Genomic DNA, 25091 nt, shown 5'->3' with positions numbered 1-25091 from the left:
TATCTCTCTCCCTCCCTCCCTCCCTCCTTCCTTCCTTCCTTCCTTCCTTCCTTCCTTCCTTCCTTCCTTCCTTCCTTCCTTCCTTCCTTCCTTCCTTCCCTTCCTTCCTTCCCTGCAAAAGGCTGACATATGTTATGCTTTGACACAGGTGACAGAACACCCTTCCTGTTTTCTTTTTCCATCCTGCACTTCCCAACATCTCTCCAGCAGTTAAAAAGATTTCTCCGGTCTGCTGTCAGCTTTCCCATCTGGGGACGCTTTACAAATCACGCTGTTTGTGTTTTTGCACCGGCATCCAGGCCGACTCACTCGATCGTAGCATCGCTGCGATAGCTTCACACAACCAGTGGCTGGTAGGTAACACAGCAAGCAGGGGAAAACCAGCGAGAGAGCGCTCATGAAGGACCAACGGGCACAGCAGTTCGAGTGGGAGCAAGAGCAGGGGTGGTCTGCACAGGAGCCCTCATCATCCTCATTGGTGCAATGGTAGAATATGCCCTTCACCAAGCACATGCAGGTTGAGTAATTGACCAGGTTCTGGGCTGAGCACAGACATTCCTGATTGCACACCCAACACGAGGGCAAAGTCCTAGGCAGGGCACATTCCTTACACTTGCATTTTCCACAGGCTTCACACAGTAAAAAGTGCTTGTCCAGTTTCGGAGAGGGGAGTCCTTTCAGATCCAAGGGCTTGCAGTGAGCTGCCTTGGGCTGAAGCCGAACTGCTCTTGGGGAGGACTGGTCAGCCACGGGAGGTGGGACCATGTGGTCCAAAAGCCTTTGATCTGAAGATGTGCTGCTGCTGCTGCTGATGGAGCTCGGTCGCCCACTGAAGGAGATCCATGGATGGGTGACATCTTGCTCACACCTTGGTGGAAGGGTGGGCTCATGGTGACCCCGGGGAGGCTTCTGAGCAACCAGTTGAGCCAGGGTGGGATTGTCAATGTAGTCATTTTCCATATGTGTGGTCTTCATCTGGTCAATAGGCAGGATAGTCAAGGGATGTTGCAGTCTGCCATAAGGAATTCGGCTCTCTAGAAGAGGCTGTACCATGGTAGAATTGGGGACCACAGTCATGTTGTGAGGCATTCGAGACTCCATTATTTTTTTTCAGGTTGTCCAACACTGGGAAACCTTGCTTTTAAGTGTCCTGAAAAAAGAAGAATAAAGAGAAAAGAGGCTGAGATGTTATCCATTGCTGTCAAGAGTTCCAACAAAGAGCTGAGCTGTTTCTCTGCCCAGGGTCAGTCCTGGCGGTTTACACTTTGGAGTGTTGTCAATCCCATAGATTTGAAGTGACCAGGTGGATGTGCAAGTGGAGTTGGAATGGCTCTACACTGTGGTGGCATTCCCAAAAAAATGAACTGCAATCCCACCTCCATGGGATTATTCTTTTAATATTGGGAGAGAGGGGGGAAAAAAGCATATCTATTGTTGTTAAAAAGAAAAAAAGATAGAATAACTAGTACGGTGTATGAGAGCCAATCTAATGCAGAGTTTAAAATTGGAGAGACCCAGGGTCTTGGGAACCCTGCTTGGGGACTTTGAACCAGTCACTCACTCTCTCACAATATCTCACAGGACTGTTTGGGGGGGGGTTTAAAAAATGGGACAATGGAATACTATTAAATAAGTAGCTAGGACAAATGCCTTCTGCAGGCAGCACTAGGAGCTGTCCACCCAGAAATCCACTTTCAGTGAAGGCTTCAAGCCAATGTGGCTTCAGTGTGCAGGGATCCCTATCATTTCTGAGCCACGGGGACATGTCCTTCATAGTCTCTGCAAGAATTTTTTTCACTTTTTAAAAATGTTTCTGATTTCTGGATGGCCAGAATTGTAGGTGTCATCATCTAAATTTAATAAATAAATGCATTGCACAGGTTGTTTCTCTAGGGAACCTTTGTAGAGACACATGTATGCAACACATACTGGAATTAAAAGGGATCTTCTGGAATTAACCTGATTTCTACGAGGAGTCTCTTCAAACATAACTTAGCAGAAGGGGGAAACTTTTTGTGGACTGTAGCATATATCTGTGGATGTTTTAAGGATGGCAGTGTTAGCTTAGGAACAGATGAGAACCTGGCTTTGGGAAAGGTAGGAAGGCAGTGATTGGCTTAGCTCACAGAATGGGCATGAGACTTAAATGGAAAGCTACATGTCCTTTAGGGATAGTTGAAATCAAAGAGGTATACACAGTCACAGACATTGCCAATAGTTTTCTGCAGAGTGCAATAAAATAAGGGGAATAGGACTAATTTGTCCTATGAACCTGGAGCACAGAATTGGAATCAAGAGTCTTAAATACAACTGTACTATTGAGTTAATGATACCAATTCTTGCCACAGAAATTCTGGGCCTGCTGCCCACAGTGCCATCTGTCAGCCTCAGTTTTCTAGAATAGTTATGATGACTCATTTGTTGAATCCGTACCCAGTTTCTGAAGGTCCAAAAGTAAAAGATGATAAATTAAGAGGAAATGTTAAAAATGCATACATAAATATTGCCTAAAATTCAGCCAAAAACAAGTGCTGCCAACTTATTCAGAAATATCTGTGAACGGAAGAGGGGCGTAATGTCCTCATTCATCACTCTAACTCATTCAAAGGTTACAAAAAAAAAAAAAGGTTGGCCATGAATGGATGCTAGTCAACTTGATGCCCTGCAGATATGTTAAGATTCTAACTCTCAGAATTTCAACATAGTGATCATGCAAAACTGGATCTTGTAATCACTGCACATCTTGAGGCCACCAATTTGGGAAAGGAACCCCACATAAATCAAGGTACAGATGCTCTGATTCTAGAAGACATGGAAAACACAGGGAAGGAGAGTCTCAATTTTTACAACAACAATATCCAATGTGTGTTCTCAACCCCCGTTTTTATACCTCCAAATGTCAACTCATTCTAAATGACTGATTTCATACAATTAAAGAACTGGAATGATCTCAGATGTCATCTACTCCGTTCTCCTGCTCAGGACAGGATCTGCTAAAGCATTTTGGATAGATGGCTATCTGGTTTCAGTTTGAAATCTTCTGGTGAAGGGAAACATACTACTTCACGAGGCTATTTATTCCATTGGTTAAGAATAGCAATAGCTCTTAGACTTATATACTGCTTCACAGTGCTTTACAGCCCACTCTAAGTGGTTTACAGAGTCAGCATATTGCCCCCAACAATCTTGGTCCTCATTTTACCGACCTCGGAAGGATGAAAGGCTGAGTCAACCTTGAGCCAGTGAGAATCGAACTGCTGGCAGCTGGCAGTCAGCAGAATTAGCCTGCAGTACTGCATTCTAACCACTGCACCACCACGTCTCTTTACTGTCAGGCGGTTCTTCTTAATATCTAACCTGAATCCATTTTCCTGAACTTTTAACTCATTTGTTCCAGTCTTGCCCTCTGAGGAAACAGAGAATAAGTCCACTCCCTCCTCCATATGATAACCCCTTGAAATCGTGATAGCCCCCCCTTCAACCAACTCCAGTTCAGCGATCCCATTTTTAGACTATGGTGCCAAGTACTGGACACTGGATTCCAAGCAAGGCAAGACTCCTGCTGAGAAGAGTGAAGTAATTATTCCCCCTGATCTGGACTCCATGCTCCTCTTTATGTATCTGAAAATAACAGTGCCAGTGTATTAAAATCTTCCAGGAAAACCTTTCTCTGCATCCTACTGTCAGGAGATATTGATTATGCCCAAACATACAGGAGAGCCAGGGGTTCTGATTTTGGACTGAGCTCACTGGACAGGCTCATTTGGTATCAGCTTTGATCCTGACATTAAGCCAATTCTACCTTGGTCCTGAAAGCTTTGGATTTCATGGCCTGTAACTTTAAAATGCCTGCGTGTCATTGCTCTCTATTTTGATGAATGGATTATAGTTAATGATTGTTTTGATTTTTAAGAAGTTTATGCCAATCTCAGATTTTACTGCTCAGGGGTGGGATGGAAATAATTCATTCAATCCATCAATAACTAGAAGAACGGCCATTTTCTAAATCACCTTTTATACTAGAATGCCTCATGTATACTTTGGAATTAGAATAGTACTGATATTTGGAGCAGTAGGACAATGGTTCCTTCTTCCCCTCCCACCCTTCCAACTTCTTACCATCCAATCATTGCACAGCACATGGTGACTATGTTTGCATGTAACTTCAGACCTTCATTAATTTCCAAAATTTAAGAGTCCTTCGTGCAAAGTTTCTTAAGCTTGGTCACTTGAAGCATAGCTGCTGGGGGGAATACTGGCAGCTGAAATCCATACATCTCCAAATGGCAAGGTTGACAAAGAGTGCCTTAGGATGTTCCTCAAGAATTCCCCGAATCCTCAGGACACAAGGTCAGGAATATAGCATGATCATGTTGCAGCTAGTTCTCGTCTTACAACTATTCATTTAAAGGCTGTTTGAAGTTACAATGGCACTGAAATAAATGACCAGTCTTTGTACCAGTCCTTGCACTGTTGCAGTGTTCCTGCGGTCACAGGATTAAAACTTGGATACTTTACCACCAACATGTATTTACAGTAGTTGGAGCCTCTGGGAGTCATATGATCACGATTTGTGTCAGGTTCCAAAACCAAGAAATAAACTGAGTTTCTTCTAAGTAGTTTCCTTTATTGTTTCATTTAATTTGTTTTTTTTAAGTTGTATCCCGCCTTTATTATTTTTACAAATAACTCAACGTGGTGAACATATCCAACACACCTTCCTCCTCCTATTTTCCCCACAATAACAACTGCGAGGTGGGTTGGGCTGAGAGAGTGTGACTGGCCCAAAGTCACCCAGCTGGCTTTCATGGCTAAGGCTGGACTAGAACTCACCTACAGATAGAAAACTAGCCAAACAAAAGCAACGCTTCATTAAAGATCTACTTTGAGAACTCCTAGGGAGGAGATATCTATCTCGCAACTGAACTATCTAAACTTCACTGTCTCCTGCTTCTCTGGAATGCAGCCCCTCCCTCCTGGGAATCCAGACTACATTCACCCACAATTTGCAACTTTCCGATTTCTTCCGACAAGCTTCCAATAAGCAAAGTCAATGTGACTTCCAACAAGCAAAATTAATGGGTGAAACCGGATTTGCTTAATGACCCTCCGATTTGCTTAATGACCAAGGCTATTCACTTAACAATTCATGGCAAAAAAAATCATAAGGGCATGACTCAGTTAATGACCACATTGCTTAGTGATGGACGTTCCAGTTCTAATTGTGGTCATAAGTCAAGAATAACTGCATAGTCTAGTAATGAGCCCATGGTGTGAAGTTCATCCATACCAAGCTTTGGGTTTCTGAATCTCTCCTTCCCTCTTTGCTCCAGCATGGCTATGACCAGATTGGAAAGTCACGTTTTAGAATAACTCACAATAACAATATACATAAACTAAATTCTCAGTAACATTAACTATGTAATTTTAAATCCTCTGCTTATGAAATTGGCTTAACATCCCATCTCTGAGTATCCAGAGTTTATAGTATGGACAGTATATTCAGATGTGATTAATCTACAATGGAAAATTCCAAGTTCTTTGCTATGCTTGCATCAGAAGAAATGCATTGTGCAGCCCTAATATGTGATGCAACATGTTCTTGCAATACTAAACCAGGATAGGAGAAACTATGTTTCTATCCTAACTTCCATCAGCCCCAACTAGCCCAGCCCAGGTGGAAGATGGGATCTAATGCCCAAGAACTTCTGGAAGGCTACAGGTTGCTGAATTGGAGAGGAGCAACCATAATTTACTTTTAAGTGCAAACATAGCCAAAACATTTTCTCTTCCCGGTAAAAATAAGCCAAATATAAATTCCTTAAAAGCGTATTCCTTAGGCTGAACATTAGCCCTCTGACTGTTTTGCAAGAGAGTGTAATGACTGAGCTACAAATCAGAACAGAGGATACAAAATCCTTTAAAATATTCAGACTATTTTTTCATCCAAACACCACATAATATTTGGTTTAAATGCTGTTTACTAGCCAATCCCTTTATTGCTAGTCTCTAATTTCATTGGAAGAGTGCAATTTATACTGGAGCCCATCCAGAGATTCAACTGTAGGGGAGGACACAAAACCGCAGGAAGCAACTAAACTTAAATCAAAGAACGGAAATGGCTCGGTTCAAATTTAGAGAGTACACATTGTTTTCTGGTGGAGTTGCCACTTCCTTGCAGTGACCTTTAGATTCTTTATTAATTATGCTTTTTTTTTAAAGAGGCAAGCAGCCCCAAGCATTCTTAGCTAAGACCGAGGAGAAGCTGTTGAAATCTGCCAGCCAAAAAAGAGAACTGAAGTGAAACACCAGTTCAGGAACAGAATGAGTAAACATGAGAAGTCATGGGGGAGAGAGAGAAAGAGCAAGAACTCCATTCAACATCCAGTGAGACTTAAGAGTCCCTTATTTGGGCTACAACTTGATTTTCATCCCATTAAATCCAAAATCAGTTTCATTGCATGCTGTGAATCAGGCGTCTTCTCCCTTACTTTGTGTAAACCAGACATCAGCAGTTCAAATGCCATTTCCAGCCTTTGGCCTTGCCTCTTTGCTCCAATCCTTTCTTTAGCTGGGCTACCTTTTTTTGTTCTTAAAAGCCAGAATGGCTGAGACCCTTGCTTGGCCCTTCAATAACACTCCCCCAGTTTAGAGAAAGAAACATGTATTTTTGACGAGCTGCACAAGTGGGTGGTTTTGTGATGTGGTAAACTCCAGCCAATCAGAGCACAGGATAGCTGATTTCTGCTGCAAACTGGCAGAACTGGTTTCTCCTCTGCTGGAACTACAGAGAGGGAGTTGCATCCCAAGACACAGAATGGCAGGTCTGCTTTTTCCCTGACACTGACCAGAATGTCTGCATTTTAGGTTGAGTTGATCTCAATCTTCAGCTCACTCTACTCACTTAGCAGCGGAGACGGAAGGAGACAGAGAGTAAATCAATGTTAGCTGATTGTGAAGGCAACAACAACATTTGTATTGAAATTGTTTGGCACTGTCTGACTCATTTTCTAGAGCTTGGGGCACTTCCAGTATGAACTAGGAAGGAGCCAAAGGTAGGGAATTAAACTGGTCTTGCAGATATTATGTATTCATTTTCAGGATTACTTGGCTGGATAATGAGAACCTGATAACAACCAGCCTTGCGCAATGGGAGGAACAAGACAGAAGCTATTTCAATAGTGAAGAAATTTCTAGTGGCATTGCCCTTTATGAACATGTCAGATTTTAACAATACTTTGACTTTTTTTGTCACTCACAATAAATCCCTAAGCTATCTGGGACTGACAGACTACTTAAAGTTTTGGATTTTAAAAGCCTGTTTTCCCCAGGAATCTGGTAAACTGAAAGCTCATTGGGAACAGAATGAGTTTAAAGAAATTTACATTTTCTTTTTGCTGCAAGTTCCAATCTCAAAAATATATTTAAGGTAATTATATCGCTATGAGCATTTATTTCACTTTTGTGTAGGCCTTCAACTTGAATGACTTTAACAGCATACAACTTGTTTACACAAAACCATCTATAAGGTAAAGGTAAAGGTAAAGGTAAAGGTTCCCCCGCACACGTGTGCTAGTCGGTTTCCAACTCTAGGGGCCGGTGCTCATCTCCATTTCAAAGCCGAAGAGCCAGCGCTTGTCCGAGGACGTCTCCGTGGTCATGTGGCCGGCATGACTAGACGCCAAAGGTGCACGGAACGCTGTTACCTTCCCACTGTAGTGGTCCCTATTTTCTACTTGCATTTCTTACGTGCTTTTGAACTGCTAGATTGGCAGAAGCTGGGACGAGTAACAGGCACTCACTCTGTTTAATTTAATTTTAATTTTTTAATTTTAATCCCATTTATATCCCGCCCTTCTCTGAAGACTCAGGGCGGCTTACAATTTAAGCACAAACCAATGTGCTTAGCAATAGCCTTCATTCTATGTATATGCCTGCTTATTAGGGCTTTTGCCCCCCCCAAGCGGCATTATTACAAAGTCAGCTTAATTGCCCCCAACAATCTGGGTCCTCATTTTACCTACCTCGGAAGGATGGAAGGCTGAGTCAACCTTGAGCCTGGTGGGATGCGAACCTGCAATAATTGCAGGCAGCTGGTGTTACTTAAGGAGGCATTAGCCCACTGCGCCACCAAGGCTCCTTACGCGGCACTTGGGATTCGACCCGCCAAACTGCCGACCTTCTGATCGACAAGCTCAGCGTCCTAACCCACTGAGCCACCGTGTCCCTGAAACCATCTATAGAGGCAATACAATTTTTAAAGGGTACTGCTGTCTTGCATTCATAACTCATCACCAAAAGCCCCAAGGAAGAAGATGAGTTTGACCTGCTTCCTAGAGAATAAGAGAAGGGGAACTTACAGTAGGCTAATTGCTTGCTTGGGTCAATAAAGGACACTTTTAAGATTGAAAGCTTAAAAAGTGCATTGTATTGGTGGACAGCTGGTTTCCATCTTTGATAACTGATGACAGAAATGCTGATTGAAGTTGATAAAAAAACTGCAACTAAGGTGGATGGTTGTTTTGCTCTTTATTCCAGCATGGACAGAATCAATAAATCAAGCTTTTAAAGAAAATATTGATCGTGTAACTTTAACACATATCTTATATTTTAACATGATAGGATTTGAAATGCCTACTACATACTACATTAACAATATTAGTAATAATTACTTATAATAACTAACTTATTATCACCAACCCGAATGGGACACTGAGAATCGTAGCCATGTAAGAAGAAGGTGGTTAAACACCATGATTGTATTTTCTCTTATCTTATACTTATTTTAGAACACAAGTGGGAGAAAGGGAATCTGAATATTATATTAGTCTTTAAAGGTATGATCATCTGGGAGTAGCTACACATCATGCTGTCTCTGCACATCTGAAATAGATCTGAAGCAACAGGATGCATTAAATCATTTTTGCGAGGACAATGAAGGCTTTTCCATTTATACAGTGGCTTTCAGTAAAGATGTCTCAAATCTGTCCTTGCACCTCAGTTACAGGGATTATGGTACACATTATTTGGTACATCTGGAGTCCATCCTTGTCTTCAAATAACTCAGAGAGAGATGAAGGAGAAATTGAGGCTTGCTCAGGCCTGCTTAGCCAGAGAGATGAAACCATATCAAGAAAACTTCAGGTCATTTGGAGAAGTATAAGATGGTCACAATAATCAGCATTGGAAGGAGAGGGAAGCATCAAGGACATAAGGAACAGATGAGGGACAAGTCATGCATGAAAATTTTTCCTTTAAAGAATAAGACTGTATTATACAGGGGATGGAGTAAATCACCTATCTGAGATAGGAACACAATCTTGTTGCAATTTGCACATTTCAGCTCAGAGCTTCAGGTAGAGTGGGCTCAGGTAGGAATAATATTGTGAAATACATTACTTCTAACTAAATACAGTACAAGTTTGCTGAAGTCAGAGGAAGCTGATGTTCAAATGAATAAATGGGACTTTCCTAGAACTGTTCTGGTGTTGTTTTAACTATTCTCAAGATCAGTGGTGGAATTCAAATATGTGAACAACTGGTTCTCTGGGTGGATGCTGCTTCTGGAAGTCCATTCCAGGCCTGGGCAACAAAAATTAGTTACTGGTTGTGGTGAGAACCAGCTGAATCCCACCACTGCTCAAGATGCTTTCACCCCCAAACAACTCTTCTTAGTTTAAAACAGATGTTTTGTACTTTCAAGGGCAAAATGCATTTGGAATGGTAGGAATAAAGGCTTTGAATTCAGAACAGAGCACTTCAAACTTCAAACATTTCAAATGCAAAGTCATTTGCCTATCCTTAATTAACAGCATTTGAGGAATCTGAATATTCAGAAAACTTGCAAGATTCCAATGAAGATAAGGGGCTCTTGTTCACAGAAGAGATAAATAAGATATAGAATTGAGTCAATAACTATTTAGAGAAGACCAATCAAAAATAACGGGATTCAAGAAACTTATATTTTAAAATTTATTGGCCACCCAACTCCAGTGGACTAGAGATGGCCAACTCCAGAATGACTCTTAGTAGATTAGAATTTAAAAAATATAGAAAACAATACAAAAAATTATGCATCTGGACAAGTCACATATTTTATGCCAGAACTGACCCATTGATTTGACAGAGTCTTTGGGAATTAAATACTTTTTCTCTCTGTGTGTGTATGGAAGGCTTATTTCTGAACTATATCCAATGGACAATAACAAAAGCACAAAACTTAAAATAATAGATGTTATAATACAATGGTATAGGGCAGTGATGGCGAACCTTTTAGAGACCAAGTGTCCAAACTGCAACCCAAAACCCACTTATGTATCGTTGTGTGCCCATTGGGTGGGCATGGCCCATTAGGTGGGCATGGCCGCGGTGGTAATGGCAGACTGGATGGGACTAAAAAGTTCAATCAATCAATTCCAACTTTGCGAGATCTTTTTTCCCCCTCACAAGAAGTTGAAAATGATTGATTGATTGAACCTTTTTTTTTTTTGCACACAGCGGAGGCCTAAAGCGAAAAGTTTTTATAAAACCCAGCTGAAGGCCTAGGACTGGAGCGACGGCATGTGTGCCCACAGAGAGGGCTCTGCGTGCCACCTGCGGCACTCGTGCCATAGGTTCGCCACCACGGGTATAGGGATTGGCCAGGACTGATGTGGATATATAAAGAGAGAGTTCAATATTAAAGTCATTTTTTTATTATGACTGGTGGGGATTTAAGAGCAGGCAACAACTCAGTACCTTATTTGTATAACAACTGACCCCAAACAAAAAAGGAATTTTAAAAATTAAAATAAAAAGTATTCTTAAAACTAGATAGCAAGGTATTTTGCAGGTAGATAGAATCTTAAAACAGAAGTTGGTGCTTCTGTGACAAAAAGCAACATGACTAAGATGCCCACAAAATTAAATACAGATTATTTACAGCTGAAATCACACAATAGTACCAAAACTCACAAGATCCTATGAAATGTTAGCATAGGTGTTCATACAAAGTTGGGTAAACTTGTGAGATTGCAGTTGGAACTAACCAACTTGTGAGCCCACAATCATGCTTTCAGCTTTAAAAAGCTCATCACCCAGGATTTTTCAACAATAACTAATAACTAATATGACAAAACAAATCTCATGTGACCAGGGATGTTTGATTGATAACATTTGGATCCCATAATTTAATCTTCCCCTGGGCCTTATCAGTGGAGTACATGCGCTATGAGGGAAGGAAGAAAAGCAGTTGAATATTAAATTAGATGCTAGGGATTTGACATACATACAATTCAATAATTTATCTTATATGCCCATGCTCCCCAAATATAATATTTCACATTACTAATTGATCCAAAATGCTACAGCATTCATTAGCCCTCAAGGTCAAGCCCATAGAAAAGATGAGAAATGAGGTGTGCAAACGCAGAAGGGATTTCAGATTGCCACCATAACAATCTACTTTCAGGTTGCATTCTGTACACAATTCTCTTATTATTATTAAGAACAGTATAAGCAACATAAACAATGTGGCGTATCAAATTTAAATCTGTACAACAGCTCTATAGACGACTCTATATCAAACAACTAAAAAAGCGGTTGGAACAGACCCACAGATAAATTATGGATTTGAAATGGAGCCGATTTATTTTTTTGAGCTAGGTCAATCATGAAAAAGTGATATTTCACTGCAGGCAATTATTCAGAAAATTAAGGTAATTGCTTTTTTACCTTTCTCTTGTCCCCCACCCCACCCCAACTGAACACGTCTACAACATCCATTTGGATGGCCTTTTCATATATAACTCCTGTGTAGCTACATGAGCCCTATCCGTTGACCTCCCATGTTGAGTCTGGAGACCAGTACAGGAAATGGTAGTTGTGAGCAATCCCCTGGATCACTAAGCACTGGGGAGACTTAACGTCCCATTTTACCCTTTATGAAACCCAAATCTTCCCAGTAGTTGGGGAGCTGACTCTACCCATTTGGGGGACTCAGGCCTTATTATACTACACAAAGTCTGCTGTGGCTCTTGAATCAGTGGAACTAGACTCTAAATTAGGATGAAGAGGACAATCCTGTGTTTTTCAATTCCCATCAGGCACAGTCATCAAAGCCAAGAGCTGGGGATCATGGCAAGTAAGGCTCAAATGGTCTATTCATTCCTATGCTAAAAGATACTGCGTGTGAAAGTAAGGCTGTCTGTTATTTCAGGTATGATTCTGAAAACATTGGAATTCTAAAATAACAAAATAACTCAGAAAGAGGCACCCTGAAAAGAGGCCATATAAACAAAGCCCTGAATGGAATATTTACTAAGCGTGATTCTAGGGATTGATTTTTAAGGCATAGGAGACTTAAATTCAGATTTCTGACCGAGTCCCAAGAAAGGCACCCTTCAACTAAGAGAATAAACCTATAGATATTTGGACTAGACCGGTTCATTTCAAAAGTAGGGGCTGGAAGAAGGTGCTTCGGTTAATTAGCCTTATATTTTAATTGCAAATGTTATTAAGGTGCAATCTGACCACCATCCTACAAAATGAAAGATAGCTACGGAGTATACCTTCCTCTGAAATCCTTATGGTGAATGTATTAAGGTTGTGTTTCTAAGGATGCTTATTTGAAAATGTGTCATACCAAATACATTGGGATTCATCCCCAAGTAGAACAATAGTTGTAGTCCAAGTTCATAGCAGAATAAACAAGATGTACAGTTTAAAAGGAGTTTACAGTTCATTTATTTATTTATTTATTTATTATTAATTCGGTTTATATACCGCCCTACTCCCGAAGGACTCAGGGCAGTTTACAAGGCAAAATTTAAAAACAATACAATATAAAATTAAAATTAAATTAAATTAAATTAAGTCTAGCCCCCAAAAATTAAAATCACAATTTAAAAACATTAAAACCCCTCAGTCCAGACCATTTAGATTAAAGGTTAGAGATAATCTTAAAACATAAATTGATTTCACTGTCCCATTTGGGCCTGAGAAGCTACTATCTCCCATTGTATCTGCCCAACTGATTAGATCTGGCTGGGTGAACTTGCTCTGAGTTTCTTTGATTGAGCAATAGGGAGTAAGGTTCCCCTTGAGACCCGCAAGGCCACCACCCTACGGGTGTTTCAAAGGGACTTGAAAACTTGGCTCTTCTCCAAGCCTTTGGTGAGGGTGAGTAAAGCCTCCGTGGATTGTGTGAATTTGTTTCTTCCCTGCCCCCCGCCATTGCTGTCAGATTCTTGTCATCTTTGTCATTTTTTATTCTTTATTTTTGTCTTTACTGTATTTTTTAAAAACTGTTTTTATTTGTGAGCTGCCCAAAGTCACTAGTTGGGCAGCATGATAGATAGATAGATAGATAGATAGATAGATAGATAGATAGATAGATAGATAGATAGATAGATAGATAGATAGATAGATAGATAGATATAGACAGACAGACAACCCCACCTAGAATTTCTAGAAGCATGCATTTCTTATTTTATAAATTTACTATGTGTACGTTCAATGAAAAAATGCAGCGCAATAGCTCGCTAGAGGTTTTCAAGTCCTGTTGACTTAAGTTGCTGAGTTAAACCTACCCCTAGTTGTGACTGGATTGGGGATAGTAGAAGAGATCAGAACATATAGTCTCTTGTGCAGAGTTAGCAGCAGAAAACAGAAGGAAACAGTACCAATAGGGCACAATTTGGAGTCTCTTCTTCACCTTATCAAAGAATGTAAATTGCCTCAAATCTGGCTCAAATACAAGCCAATGTTTTCTCTTGGTTTCTCTCCCCTCTCTTTTGGTCCTGGTTTTTGACCAACTTGATGAAGAAAACAAACGTCTACCCTTGAAAATCTGGAAGCTTATTATTATTTTATAAATCTTTTTTAAAAAAGGGTACAGTTTTAATACAGGTTTTGGTTTTTCTCACAAACCAAACAAAAACTTCTTTTAAGGGAAACTCTTCCCCCCGAAAGAGCTGTTCAAGAAAGAGCAGAAGCCTCCTGAACTGAGTAAACATGCGATGGCTGTGGAACTTTCAACTGCTCTTGTTGAATGTTCCAGAGAATCCTGGCATGAATTGAGAGAGAATAAGAAAGTATTCATTCCTCTCGGACAAAAGACTTCTAGAAGCAGGCAAGGCAACTGTGAATGAATCTGAGGAGAAACTCTTACTTTGGGGTCAATCATTTGGGGGGGGGTAGAAATTGGGCAGATTATCTGTCTTATGTAGATAATTTATTTATTATTTATTTATTTTATTTTATTTCCATTTATATCCCGCCCTTCTCCGAAGACTCAGGGCGGCTTTACAAACTTAGCAGTAGCCTTCATTCTATGTATATGTCTGCTTGTTAGGGCTTTCACACACACCCCCAAGCGGCATTATTACAAAGTCAGCTTAATTGCCCCCAACAATCTGGGTCCTCATTTTACCTACCTCGGAAGGATGGAAGGCTGAGTCAACCTTGAGCCTGGTGGGACGTGAACCTGCACTAATTGCAGGCAGCTGGTGTTACTTAAGGAGGCATTAGCCCACTGCTCCACCAAGGCTCTTTTATAATGATCAAGAGGAACAAGTAATTCTCAATTTGCATGGAGAAATATGAAACCAGGACAGTGCTTACAGCAGTTTCATGTACACAAAACCAGGCAGGTACCACTTCAGTAAGACATAATGCCGGGCTTCCCATACATTTATGAGCAGTAAACCTTCTGAAGGAAATTCATTGGAATTTCAACAACATTTCCAATCAAATATCTGACCAAATAGCCAGGCTTTGTCTGTGTTACTCTGTATTCTGGGTGCTCATTTGCACAACTGTCAATCAGGTAAGGGTGAATGCAAATATCTCAATTATGAAGATGGCCCTGCTGTATTAGAATGAAAGATCTATATCAAAAAAACCAACCAAAACAAACAAAACAAAAAGTATCTGTGGCCATTCTGATCTTGAGTCCAAGCCAATTCCTGTCAGTAAGACCAATAGTTGAAGGATGATGAAATTTCTGTTGGACCATAGATTTTTCTGACTCCTAATCTGGAAATATTTTCTACTACGAAATGCTTGAAAAAGTGACAGTACAGCCTGACTACTTGAAAACTATACCTTCAGGAACGATACAGACAAAACACGTTCAAAAGAATTTCCCAGGATGCAAAACAAGGGAAAAAGTCTCCCTTTCATTGACCAAACTGACAGGAGAATAGGAATGCCAGTTAATGAGGATCAAATTACTTGTAATCCCCATGGAACATGTAGTGTTTAACAATGAATAGCATCAAAAGACTTCAAACTACACTAAAGGGAACACTTGAAACAAATCAACAGCATCCAATTCCACCCACTATCTCTTTCTAGGTTTAAATGGCATCTGGTGTACTTCAGGAAATTCAAGGTGGTTTTTTTTTAAGGCATTGACTATAATTCTTGAGCTGCCACTACCCAGACCGGAGAAACACACTTACCAGGCACACTGAACTCAGTGGATCTTACTTCTGAGTGAACATGCTTAGGATCAGGCTTCAGGTCTTCTATGACTGCAACAAGCTCCAGAATTCCATCTGTCAAAAGGGAAAGGCAATGTCTAACGCTCTCAAAATGTCTAATGAACATTACACTCAATAGGTACTACACGCGGGAACCTGGTCAATGAAAGTAATCTTACTGTAACCTGGGCCTTTGTAGATATGTTGGACCGCGGGGACTGGGAATGGTGGGAGTTGTAATCCAATCTGCCTGGAAAGCACCAGGTAGGCAGAGTTGCTGCTAAGAGAAAGCTCCTTGCTGCAGCCATTTTACAAAGCCCAGTGACACAAAACCATGGCTTTGCACAGGCAGAACTAGAAGTGGCGCGGTATAAACCTTTTCAATTTTGTGCAGTATAAACCTTTTCATTTTGTGCACCTCATTTTTTTGCAGGTGAAAAGATCAGAAGGAGAAGGCAACTGTTAAAAAAGGTGCTTGAATACAGGAATCCCTTACAGACTCCTTAGTCTGATAGGTCATAGGAGGCATTTACCGAATGGAAGGAGACATTACCAGCAGTACTCCAATATCCTGAAAATGTTTTAATGCTTCCTTAATTCCTCTACTGTTCACCTTTATATAATGGGAACTAGAGGGTCAGTCGAAGGAAGCCTGGGGGGGGGGGGAAGAACCTGGTCATTCAGTGCCCAACTTACAAACACTTATTGTAAAATAACTCCATATCAAGGAAGCTGGGTTACACGTTGAGCATACTACAATAATTACTAATGTTAGTGGGAGAGAGGAAAGATAGATAAGAAAAATGCTGGAGAGACATCGTGTGTGTGTGTGTGTGTGTGTGTGTGTGTGTGTGTGAGAGAGAGAGAGAGAGAGAGAGAGAGAGAGAGCGAGAGAGCGAGCTTTAACTTCAGAGCTGAAATATTCAGTCCAGTTTCCTTGTGAATTTAATGATGTTTTTGTTATTTTTTTTAAAAAAGAGGGGTGTCAAGCAGAGCAGAAGCTCAATATTCCCGTGTTTTTAAATAAAGTAAGCTAAAGATAGGAAAGAGCCTGGGAGGTCCACCTTCCTAAAAAATCGGCGAAAGGCCATTTTTTTTTTGACACTGACACTTCAGGAGCTGCGCTGCAAGAAGCGGCAGGCTGCAACGCCACCTTCTCTAGCCTGTCCTTCCGACGGGGGGGCTGGGGACCGATCGCCACAGATCAGGCCGCTTTCTAGCCCCCGGCCAGATATTGGGCTCTCCTTGGCGGCCTCGTCGCCTGGCTCACAGCCTGGGCTCCTTCGCCGCCTGCCATTTTCTGCCCTGGACCTGCAGCCAGGCCGCACCGGGGGTTCTTTTGCTACGTTGCGAGGCCCAGCCGGTTCGGGCCTCGGCCTAGATCTCCACGACGCAATAGGTGGAGAAGGGCCCAGACGAGATCCGCGCTTCTCTCTCTCTTTCTCTCCCCCCCTCCCCCCTTCCCCCCTTCCTCGCTGGCTCTTTTTTCCCCTCGCTCCTGGTCCGCTGCGCACAGGTACAAAAAAAAAAGCCTTTGGCACACCCAGCCGGCGCCTTTTCCTTCTAGCGCAGCCCGATTCTCCCAGCTAAGCTCGCAGTTCAAAGCCACAAGACGCTCGGTGGAAGGCGGGGGGGGGGGGGGGAAGGAGGGCAAAAAAAAGGGAAGGGGGACCAGGCGAAACGAAGCAAATATGGGGGTGGGTTGGGAGGGGGGGACAAGAATGAGGCCGCCTCGCAGGATCGTTACCCTAATAAAAGGCAAGCGAAAAGAGCAAAGGTCACGGCAACGAGCAAGGGGCTTGGCTGGGCGAGTGCCCCGAGCCCAGCCGAGGCTCCGGAACACCGCATGGAGCTAACGAGGCGGCAGGAGAAAGATGCCAAAGGGCAGAAGGTAAAACTCGACGTTCCCCCGCGCGGCCGGGCTATAAGCCGGAGAGTCCGGTCCCTTTGACTGTTATTGGACTGATTCCCGAGGACAAGCGGGGCAGACACCGCTGGGATACGGCCGACAAGCCCGATCTTAATCCCAGCGGACGCCCAGGTGCCTGCGACTAAACACAGTGTCTCGATCAAGCGGAGAGGAGACAAGCCTCTAACGCAGGAGCATCAGGTTTAATTACAGCCCATTCCGAAGAAACAAATTCATGAAAGAAAAAGAAAAAAAAGAGTACAGCTCGGTCTCGTTCCTCCATCCCCCACCCCCCCAAGATACATCAAAAAGTTTATGGGCGCACAAGCCTTTCCCGCAGAAGATCAGACGAGGAAGTTAGAACGATTCCCCACTTCTTTCACCCCCGTCTCCTCTCCCCCCACCCAACCCCCGCCTCATCCCGCGATGATTTTCCGACTTACTTTCAACATTCCAGTCCAGATCATATCTCAAGAGGCGAGTTAATCCTAAATCCGAGAAAAATCCCGGCTGTGCTTGCACGTGGGTGGTGAAGGATGAGGTTAAAATCGACGCGAAACACACCCGAGGCTCAGAGAGCAACCTACAAGCGTTGCGCTGTCAGGAGCGGCGGCAGCCGTCGCTGCCCTTCGCTTCGCTGTTGCAACAACCGCTGCCTGGGAAAATGGCTATTTTATGAATGGGAGGGAAAGGGCCTCTACTACGCATGCTTGTCCTCCCAATTCTATGAATGGGTGGGCACTGGAGTTCCAAGGCGCATGCTCTGCTCTCATTTTATGAATGAGGGGCCGGAAGGAACTCATTGAGAGTTAAGGATGACTATAGACTGGTGTTTTTCCTCTCTTTTTTTTTATGAATGAAACGCGGTGGCTGCAGGCAGTTGCGCATGCCCAACAGTACACCCCCCCCCAGCCTCGGGCCGAGGGTAAAGCTAAGTACAGTAGAGGCGGAGAGTGGATGTTCGGTTAGGAGTGAAAGAAAGGAAATAGGTCGTAGTGGGAAAAAAAAAATCCTTTGTCTTTGCGATCGAGGGCGGCCGATGGGATTTCTCATGAGTAATTACAGGAGGCGGGTGCAGAGGGCGTAAGGGAAAGGCTGCGTGCGGTTGAACCTTGTTTCGGATCCTTTGGCGAGTATTTCTCCCGGCTAGCGCTGGGCTTTCATTCCCCGAGGACTGTAGTCACCCTCTGGACGCCCCGCGGGATGGCGATACAGCGCCGACGCCTGCTCTCCTCCTCTGAAGGGAGGCGACGGCATTTCTGGTTATTAAGTTGAAAGTCCGGGTGTTTCGGAGACCTTTAAAAAAAATGAAGGCGACATTGAGAGGGTGGAAGAACGTGACACCCCTCCCCCTCCTCCCCAATCCCTTCACAAATCCGGAAATTTGGTAGGGCCGTACTCCGGTCTTACTCTCTTCCCACGTCAACGGCTCTAAAGAAATCTGGAATTCCCTGAATTGGATATTGCATTATTATTATTTTTTTCATTTAAGGACATGATCTGCATTTCTGTGAGCCTTGAGGACAGCAGGAAGGAAGGAGAGGATGCATTTGAGGAAAGGCCTCATAATCAATGGAAAACGGCCGAGCTGGAAAATCAATACTCATTCCTTAATCCTCCATCTCACCAGCTTCCTCTTCTTTCCCCCCAGGATAGGATCATATATAATAGCTGCATTCAGTGCATTTGCAAAGCCTGAGTAAGAAAGCAGGGTAATGAATAAGTTTAAAGTGGAGCATTTGGTTTTCCAGAATATCTTCCCAAGCAAGAGCAGAACCTGGATCATCCAGAAAGGCTGGGCAAAACCGTGTGAACTGACTCCTTCAAACTCAGTGACCTCCAGATGTGTGGGACTACAATGATCTCTAACACACACACCCGCCCCACCCCCCAAGCTGGCATGGGGGATAATGAAAGCTGTTAGTCCATCACCTTTGATCTGATCCATCATCACTGAGGTTTAGATGCAGTCAGATAAACCTGAAATGGGGAGAAGGGCAGAACGGGGCAGAAATGCAGATGAGTCTTAGCAAAACAGTTTATCCAAGAATTGCAGTCCAATCTATGGCAACACCTTTATTTGTTACTTTCACTCAGTGGAAAGGCTCAAAGAATATTTTCAGACCACCTACAGTCTGGTATTTCTCCATTTGTGTGAATCATGAGAAATAAAGTAATGGAAGGTCCCCTTATTTTGGTAAATGTTCCCAGGTAAAGGGCTCTTGGTGGTATCAGTCAAAAGATGTGGCATTGCTACTCTTGTCTCTACATAACTGTATTTGGTAATAACAATATTTGATGAATGTTAATAGATATTTGCTATTAAAAATAAAAGATGGAAAAAACAGTGGGATGGAAAAATGGAAGATAAAATTATTACTACATTGCCTCTAAAATTCCATAAATGAAGCAGCCTTGAATATATATTTCTATATATATATATATTGCATTATAACTTAGATCTAAGCTACTGTATATGACCCTGTTTAACTGAATTCATTGCAATTCTTTTCAGAATATTTTCTATGCAGAACTCTTGCTTGCCCCAATAGGGAAAGGTGGTATCTAGAATTTGGGGTGCCTTTGATCTTGGTAAAGAGCACTGGGATTTAGGGCAGCACAGCCCTCTATGTAGGAATGGAGCCTCCTGTTCAAGTCAAATTTTCGTCATAGTATTGACACAGAAATGTATCTCTCTAAGTGCCGAGAAAATTCCCAGGAAACAGGGATATAATTAAATTTACGTTCAGACATAATACTTCAAAAAACAGTGGAAGAGAATTTCGGAAGACTTAACTTGTTGGTATGTTCAATAATCTAAGAGCATCTGAATGTTCCTGTAACCTTGTTAAATATTAATTGCAAGTGCCTCTCGTTCACTTTAATACAGGAAGTAAACATGAAGAGAGATTCAGAAGCATTATTTTTTTTTTCATGAAGGAAAACTTCATAGTATTCTGGATTGTAGAATAAATTGAAAATGGCCCTTGAATACTGTATTCAAAATGATGTGGAAATACAAGTTACTATTTGATATATAAAAATATTGAATAGAATCAGATGGAGCCTGGTAGCAGATTTTTTTTCAGATTAACACATGTTATTAAAAGATAAAACGCTGATGCACTAAAACTTACCTCATCTGATGCATGGGGAATATTAACCCTTCTGCTAGCTGATAGCTATGGTAATGCCTGCATGTTTGTATAAGTTAAGGAATGCAAAAGGGAAATGCTTCCTTCTCAGCTTAGGGAGACTTTTTCCACCTGAAAGTTCAGGGGGGAAAACCAAAACCAAACTAAACCTGAGTATACACTTTGTAATTTTTAAAATTCACATCACTTTCATCTCTACTCCAAAACATTATTCTAAAAGGCTTACTGATAACATTAGAAGTGCTTGAATTTCTAGAACAGAAAAGTAGATCACAAAGTAAATATCTCCTGGGAAGGAAAGAAGCTTGAGAACAGTTATGCAAAAAAGGGAATAGCTTATTTAAAGAGCTATCGTTTTCCTGCAGAGCCAGCTCTATCCGTGGGCAAAGTAAATGCATCTTAGGCAGTGGGTGCTAAAAAGCAGGGTACTATACAGAATAACAGGGCTGGAAGGGAACTTGGAGATCTTCTAGTCCAACTCTGCTCAAGCAGGAAACCCTATACCAGTGGTGGCGAACCTTTTAGAGACCGAGTGCCCAAACTGCAATCCAAAACCCACTTATTTATCGCTGGGTGCCAGGTGGGCGTGGCCCACTGGGTGGGTGTGGGTCTGGTCATGGAAGATTGAGTGGGTGTGGCCAAGGTGGGTGTGGTCACCTCAATGTTACTCGTGGGGACACCTGTGGGGGATGGGCAGGGTTGGGGAAGCTCCAGGAGGTCTCTGGCAGGTGGGGCGGTAGGCAGGAGACTCATCCTGTGGGGTGAGGTGAGGCAGGGTGGGGGTGCCATTGCCATGGGGCAAGGCAAGGGCTGGGGCAGCTGTTGCCTGACACCATCAGCCCCCGCACACAGAGGCCAGCGAGTGCATGGAGGCCAACGGTGTCTGTCAGTAGCCACAGCCTGCTGGCCCCTTGCCAGGCGCACTCTGGGGCTCCGCAGCCCATCGACAGCAGTTCAAAGAAGCCGCCTCCGAGATGGATGGTCGGCCAACAGCTGAGGAGGTAATGCAGTGGGTCGTGCCTGGGAAAAGGAGAGCATGCGAGGCCAGGAGGGACAGGATGGAGGGGAGGGAAACCAGCCGTGCCGGGATGCATTCAGCCACGTGGGACCTCGGTGAATTAGGCGGCCGGTTGAAGAGGGACAGTTGCCACCTCCAGGGCATGGTGCGGGTGCCCACAGAGAGGGCTCTGAGTGCCGCCTCTGGCACCTGTGCCATAGGTTCGCCACCACTGCCCTATACCATTTCAGACAAGTGGCTATCCAGTCTCTTCATAAAAGCCTCCAGTGATGGAGCACTCAAAATTTCTGAAGGCAAGCTGTTCCCCTGGTTAATTGCTCTCACTGTTAGGAAATTTCTCCTTAGTTCTAGGTGGCTTCTCTCTTTGATTAGTTTCCATCCATTGCTTCTTGTCTTGCCTTCTCATGCTTTGGGAAATAGTTTGCCCCCCCCCTCTTCTTTGTGGCAGTCCCTCAAATGTTGGAACAGTGCTATCATGTCACCCATAGTCCTTCTTTTAGCAGAGAAGGTTAAGTAGTTGGATGACCCACAGTGCTAACCTGTCAGCTTCTCAAGGCTATCATATTGTATGGAGGACACAGTACAATTACCTGAAGTGATATAATAATCTAATAAAGGTGAATATTTGTAGCTCAGGGTTGACATGAGGGGCCCTTGGTGCTTTCTGAGCTTGCTTGATTTCTTGCAGACATTCCCTTGCCCAAACTAGGTAACATCGTCAGTGCTAGATGAGGGTACCTAGTTTGGGTAATGAAACATCCGCAAGAAAACAAGCAAGCTCTGAGAACACCAAGGAGTTTTCAAATAGTAATCTGTTGCACCTTCATTAACTACCGATGAGATATTTGGGAAGGAAAACAGTTGTCTTGGCATTGCTTTCCTGAATCAGTTTTAGGTATGCAGCAGCTTCAGGGCTTTTTTTCTCATAGAACGCTCAGAACGGAGTTCCGGCACCTTTTTTGGGATGGAACCTTGTAGGGTAGGCAAGGCAGGTTGTATGACATGTGTGAGTTCCGGCACCTTTTTCTTTTACAAAAAAAGCACTGAGCAGCTTCTTGCTAGAACAGGTAGTAACCCCATGAATGGAACTGCTTAAATTTATGAATTAGCCTCAAGATCTTAAAACCTGAAAAAGAACGACATAGCAATATCCTTTCCCTTTCAGCATGATAGATAGTGCTGTCTTAGCAGGCCACCTTCTCTTGCCCCTTAAATTGGGAGGTTGAATCCCAGTTTAGTTCTTTGCCAACTTTGCAAATCAAAGGTGGGTAGAAGGGATAGGGTGCAGCGTTGGATGTGACATTCTCTTCATAAAAGATCAAAAGGGCACCAAATGAAAATGTGCAAGAGAAGCTACAACATCTGGAGTTCCCATTTTCTGGCCTAATCTGCAGGTCCATGATCTATGTCTTAAACTCAACTTCTCAAGGAAAACATGCCCTTGACACTTAGAGCCAATAATCTGACTAAGTAGACAGTAGTTTCAGATATATTGAGTATGGACTATAAAAATACATTTCTTCATTAACTCTGGAAACATGGATTTAAGGTGATCTCAGCAACGTGTATAATTTGACAATCTGGCCAGGTATTTCAACAATTCTGAATTTCAGTCAAGGCAGGCTGTGTTCCCAAATCCTTATTTGTAGAGCAAAGGAGAAAGGTCTAAAGGAACATTTCTCCCTCCCCTTTTCTAGCCAACCAAATATGATTTATCCTAAGTGAAGGTAACATAAAAGATGGAGGATTCAGAATGTGCATGAAAAATATACATCTCATGCATATTGTCCTACATTTCGTCACTGTCAAGGCCAAGAAATAAAAACTTGAGCTAACAATGGAATTGCTTTCTCATTTATCTGTGGTCATCTGTGAACCTAACATTTTTCTGGCATGAGGAGGTAACATATGTTTTAATTTCCCAAGCTTGGGTTAAAACCAGAGAGTGGTACAAATACTGTCATGTATGTAGACGCGGTGGCTCAGTGGGTTAGGACACTGAGCTTGTCTATCAGAAGGTTGGCAGTTTGGCGGGTCGAATCCCGAGTGCCGCGTAACAGAGTGAGCGCCTGTTACTCATCCCAGCTTCTGCCAGCCTAGCAGTTTGAAAGCACGTAAAAAATGCAAGTAGAAAAATAGGGACCACTACGGTGGGAAGGTAACAGCATTCCGTGCGCCTTTGGCGTTAGTCGTGCCGGCCACATGACCACGGAGACGTCCTCGGACAAACGCTGGCTCTTTGGCTTTGAAACGGAGATGAGCACCGGCCCCTAGAGTTGGAAACGACTAGCATGCATGTGCGGGTGAACCTTTACCTTTATGTAGATGAAACCTCTGACTTCTGCTCCTGCCTCATTAATACCTGGTACTTATATCCTCCATGAATTACTCATGTGTGATACTTTTTTGTGGTGGGGAGGAGTGGAGGCTGCATAGCCAAGTCCTTGGTGGAGCAGTGGGCTAATGCCTCCTTAAGTAACACCAGCTGCCTGCAATTAGTGCAGGTTCGAGTCCCACCAGGCTCAAGGTTGACTCAGCCTTCCATCCTTCCGAGGTAGGTAAAATGAGGACCCAGATTGTTGGGGGCAATAAGCTGACTTTGTAAAAAAAAATGCCGCTTGGGGGCCCCCGAAAGCCCTAATAAGCAGGCATATACTGTACATAGAATGAAGGCTATTGCTAAGCACATTGATTTGTGCTTATTAGATTGTAAGCCGCCCTGAGTCTTCAGAGAAGGGCGGGATATAAATGGGATATAAAAAAAAAGTCCAGCCCCCCCCCTGTGAATTCCTTTGACCCTTATTTAGCACCAATTTAGTTCTGACCATTAGTTGACTAAATTCTTGTCTCTAGGTAGCAATAAGAAACTTTTCTGTTTCTTATTTGAACTTAATTAATGTTCCTGTTTATCTCTGCCTGACAGAGAGCTAGCGCCTTGAAACACACCTTGAAAGAAACTGGAAGTCAGGGTAGCTTACACAACATGGACAAACTGAGAGCCCAGGATTGTATATGCTGCCACATTCTGAACCAGCTGTAATTTCTTTATGGACTTCAAGGGAACTCCCATGTAGAGCACATTGTAGTAACCCAGCTGAGAAGCTACCAGGTCATGAATGACTGTGAGCTAGGCTAGGTTTCCCAATCCAGGAATGGACCTAATGGGCACACACAAGATATATATCTATGCAACTCCCATCCTCCCAAGCAATAGCTGATACCTAATTCTTGAAGACCCCAAGTTGCGTACTAGCTCTCTCAGGGGGAGTGCGGCCATACAAGAGTTAAAGATGATACTTAACCAGAATCAGGGAGATCAAAAACCCAGTTCCCTTTTGCTTTGCTATGGTTGAGTCCAAGCTGATTTCTCCCCGCACAGTTTTGTGCCTAAAGGCCTTTGGCATTATGCCCAGGACCTCATGACCTGAGAGGCTGCATGCTGTGAAGATATTTGAACACTCTGAATCCAGGAACTGAGTAAATGTGATCACAATGACATTTCTTCCCCTTCACGTCTTATTTTCCATACTTCTTGTCTGTAAAGA

General features: G+C 42.9%; 1 protein-coding gene across 2 annotated transcripts; it reads right to left on the bottom strand.

Annotated features, from left to right (window-relative positions):
* Window positions 1-87: 87 nt before the first annotated feature.
* SPRY4 (sprouty RTK signaling antagonist 4) lies at window positions 88-18012 on the bottom strand. Of its 2 annotated transcripts, XM_081315518.1 has the most exons (3): window positions 17817-18012; window positions 15444-15539; window positions 88-1150 (listed from the first exon to the last, which is right to left on the bottom strand). In XM_081315518.1, exon 3 carries the CDS (start codon window positions 1099-1101, stop codon window positions 211-213), a length of 891 nt encoding a protein of 296 aa, XP_081171644.1. In that variant the 5' UTR covers window positions 1102-1150; window positions 15444-15539; window positions 17817-18012; the 3' UTR covers window positions 88-210. The 2 variants fall into 2 exon arrangements, with proteins under 2 accessions (XP_081171644.1, XP_081171645.1); XM_081315519.1 differs by lacking the exons at window positions 15444-15539; window positions 17817-18012 and adding an exon at window positions 6492-6572.
* Window positions 18013-25091: the final 7079 nt, after the last annotated feature.

Source organism: Vipera berus (assembly GCF_964194415.1).
Source record: "Vipera berus genome assembly, chromosome: 2".
Lineage (NCBI taxonomy): Eukaryota > Metazoa > Chordata > Lepidosauria > Squamata > Viperidae > Vipera > Vipera berus.
The sequence above is the reverse complement of the archived record's forward strand: the minus strand, read 5'-3'. Positions and strand labels throughout refer to the sequence as shown.

What these genes read in the sequence shown, in the direction of transcription:
- SPRY4 (XM_081315518.1), bottom strand. Translation starts at nt 1,101, where the DNA reads ATGGAGTCTCGAATGCCTCACAACATGACTGTGGTCCCCAATTCTACC.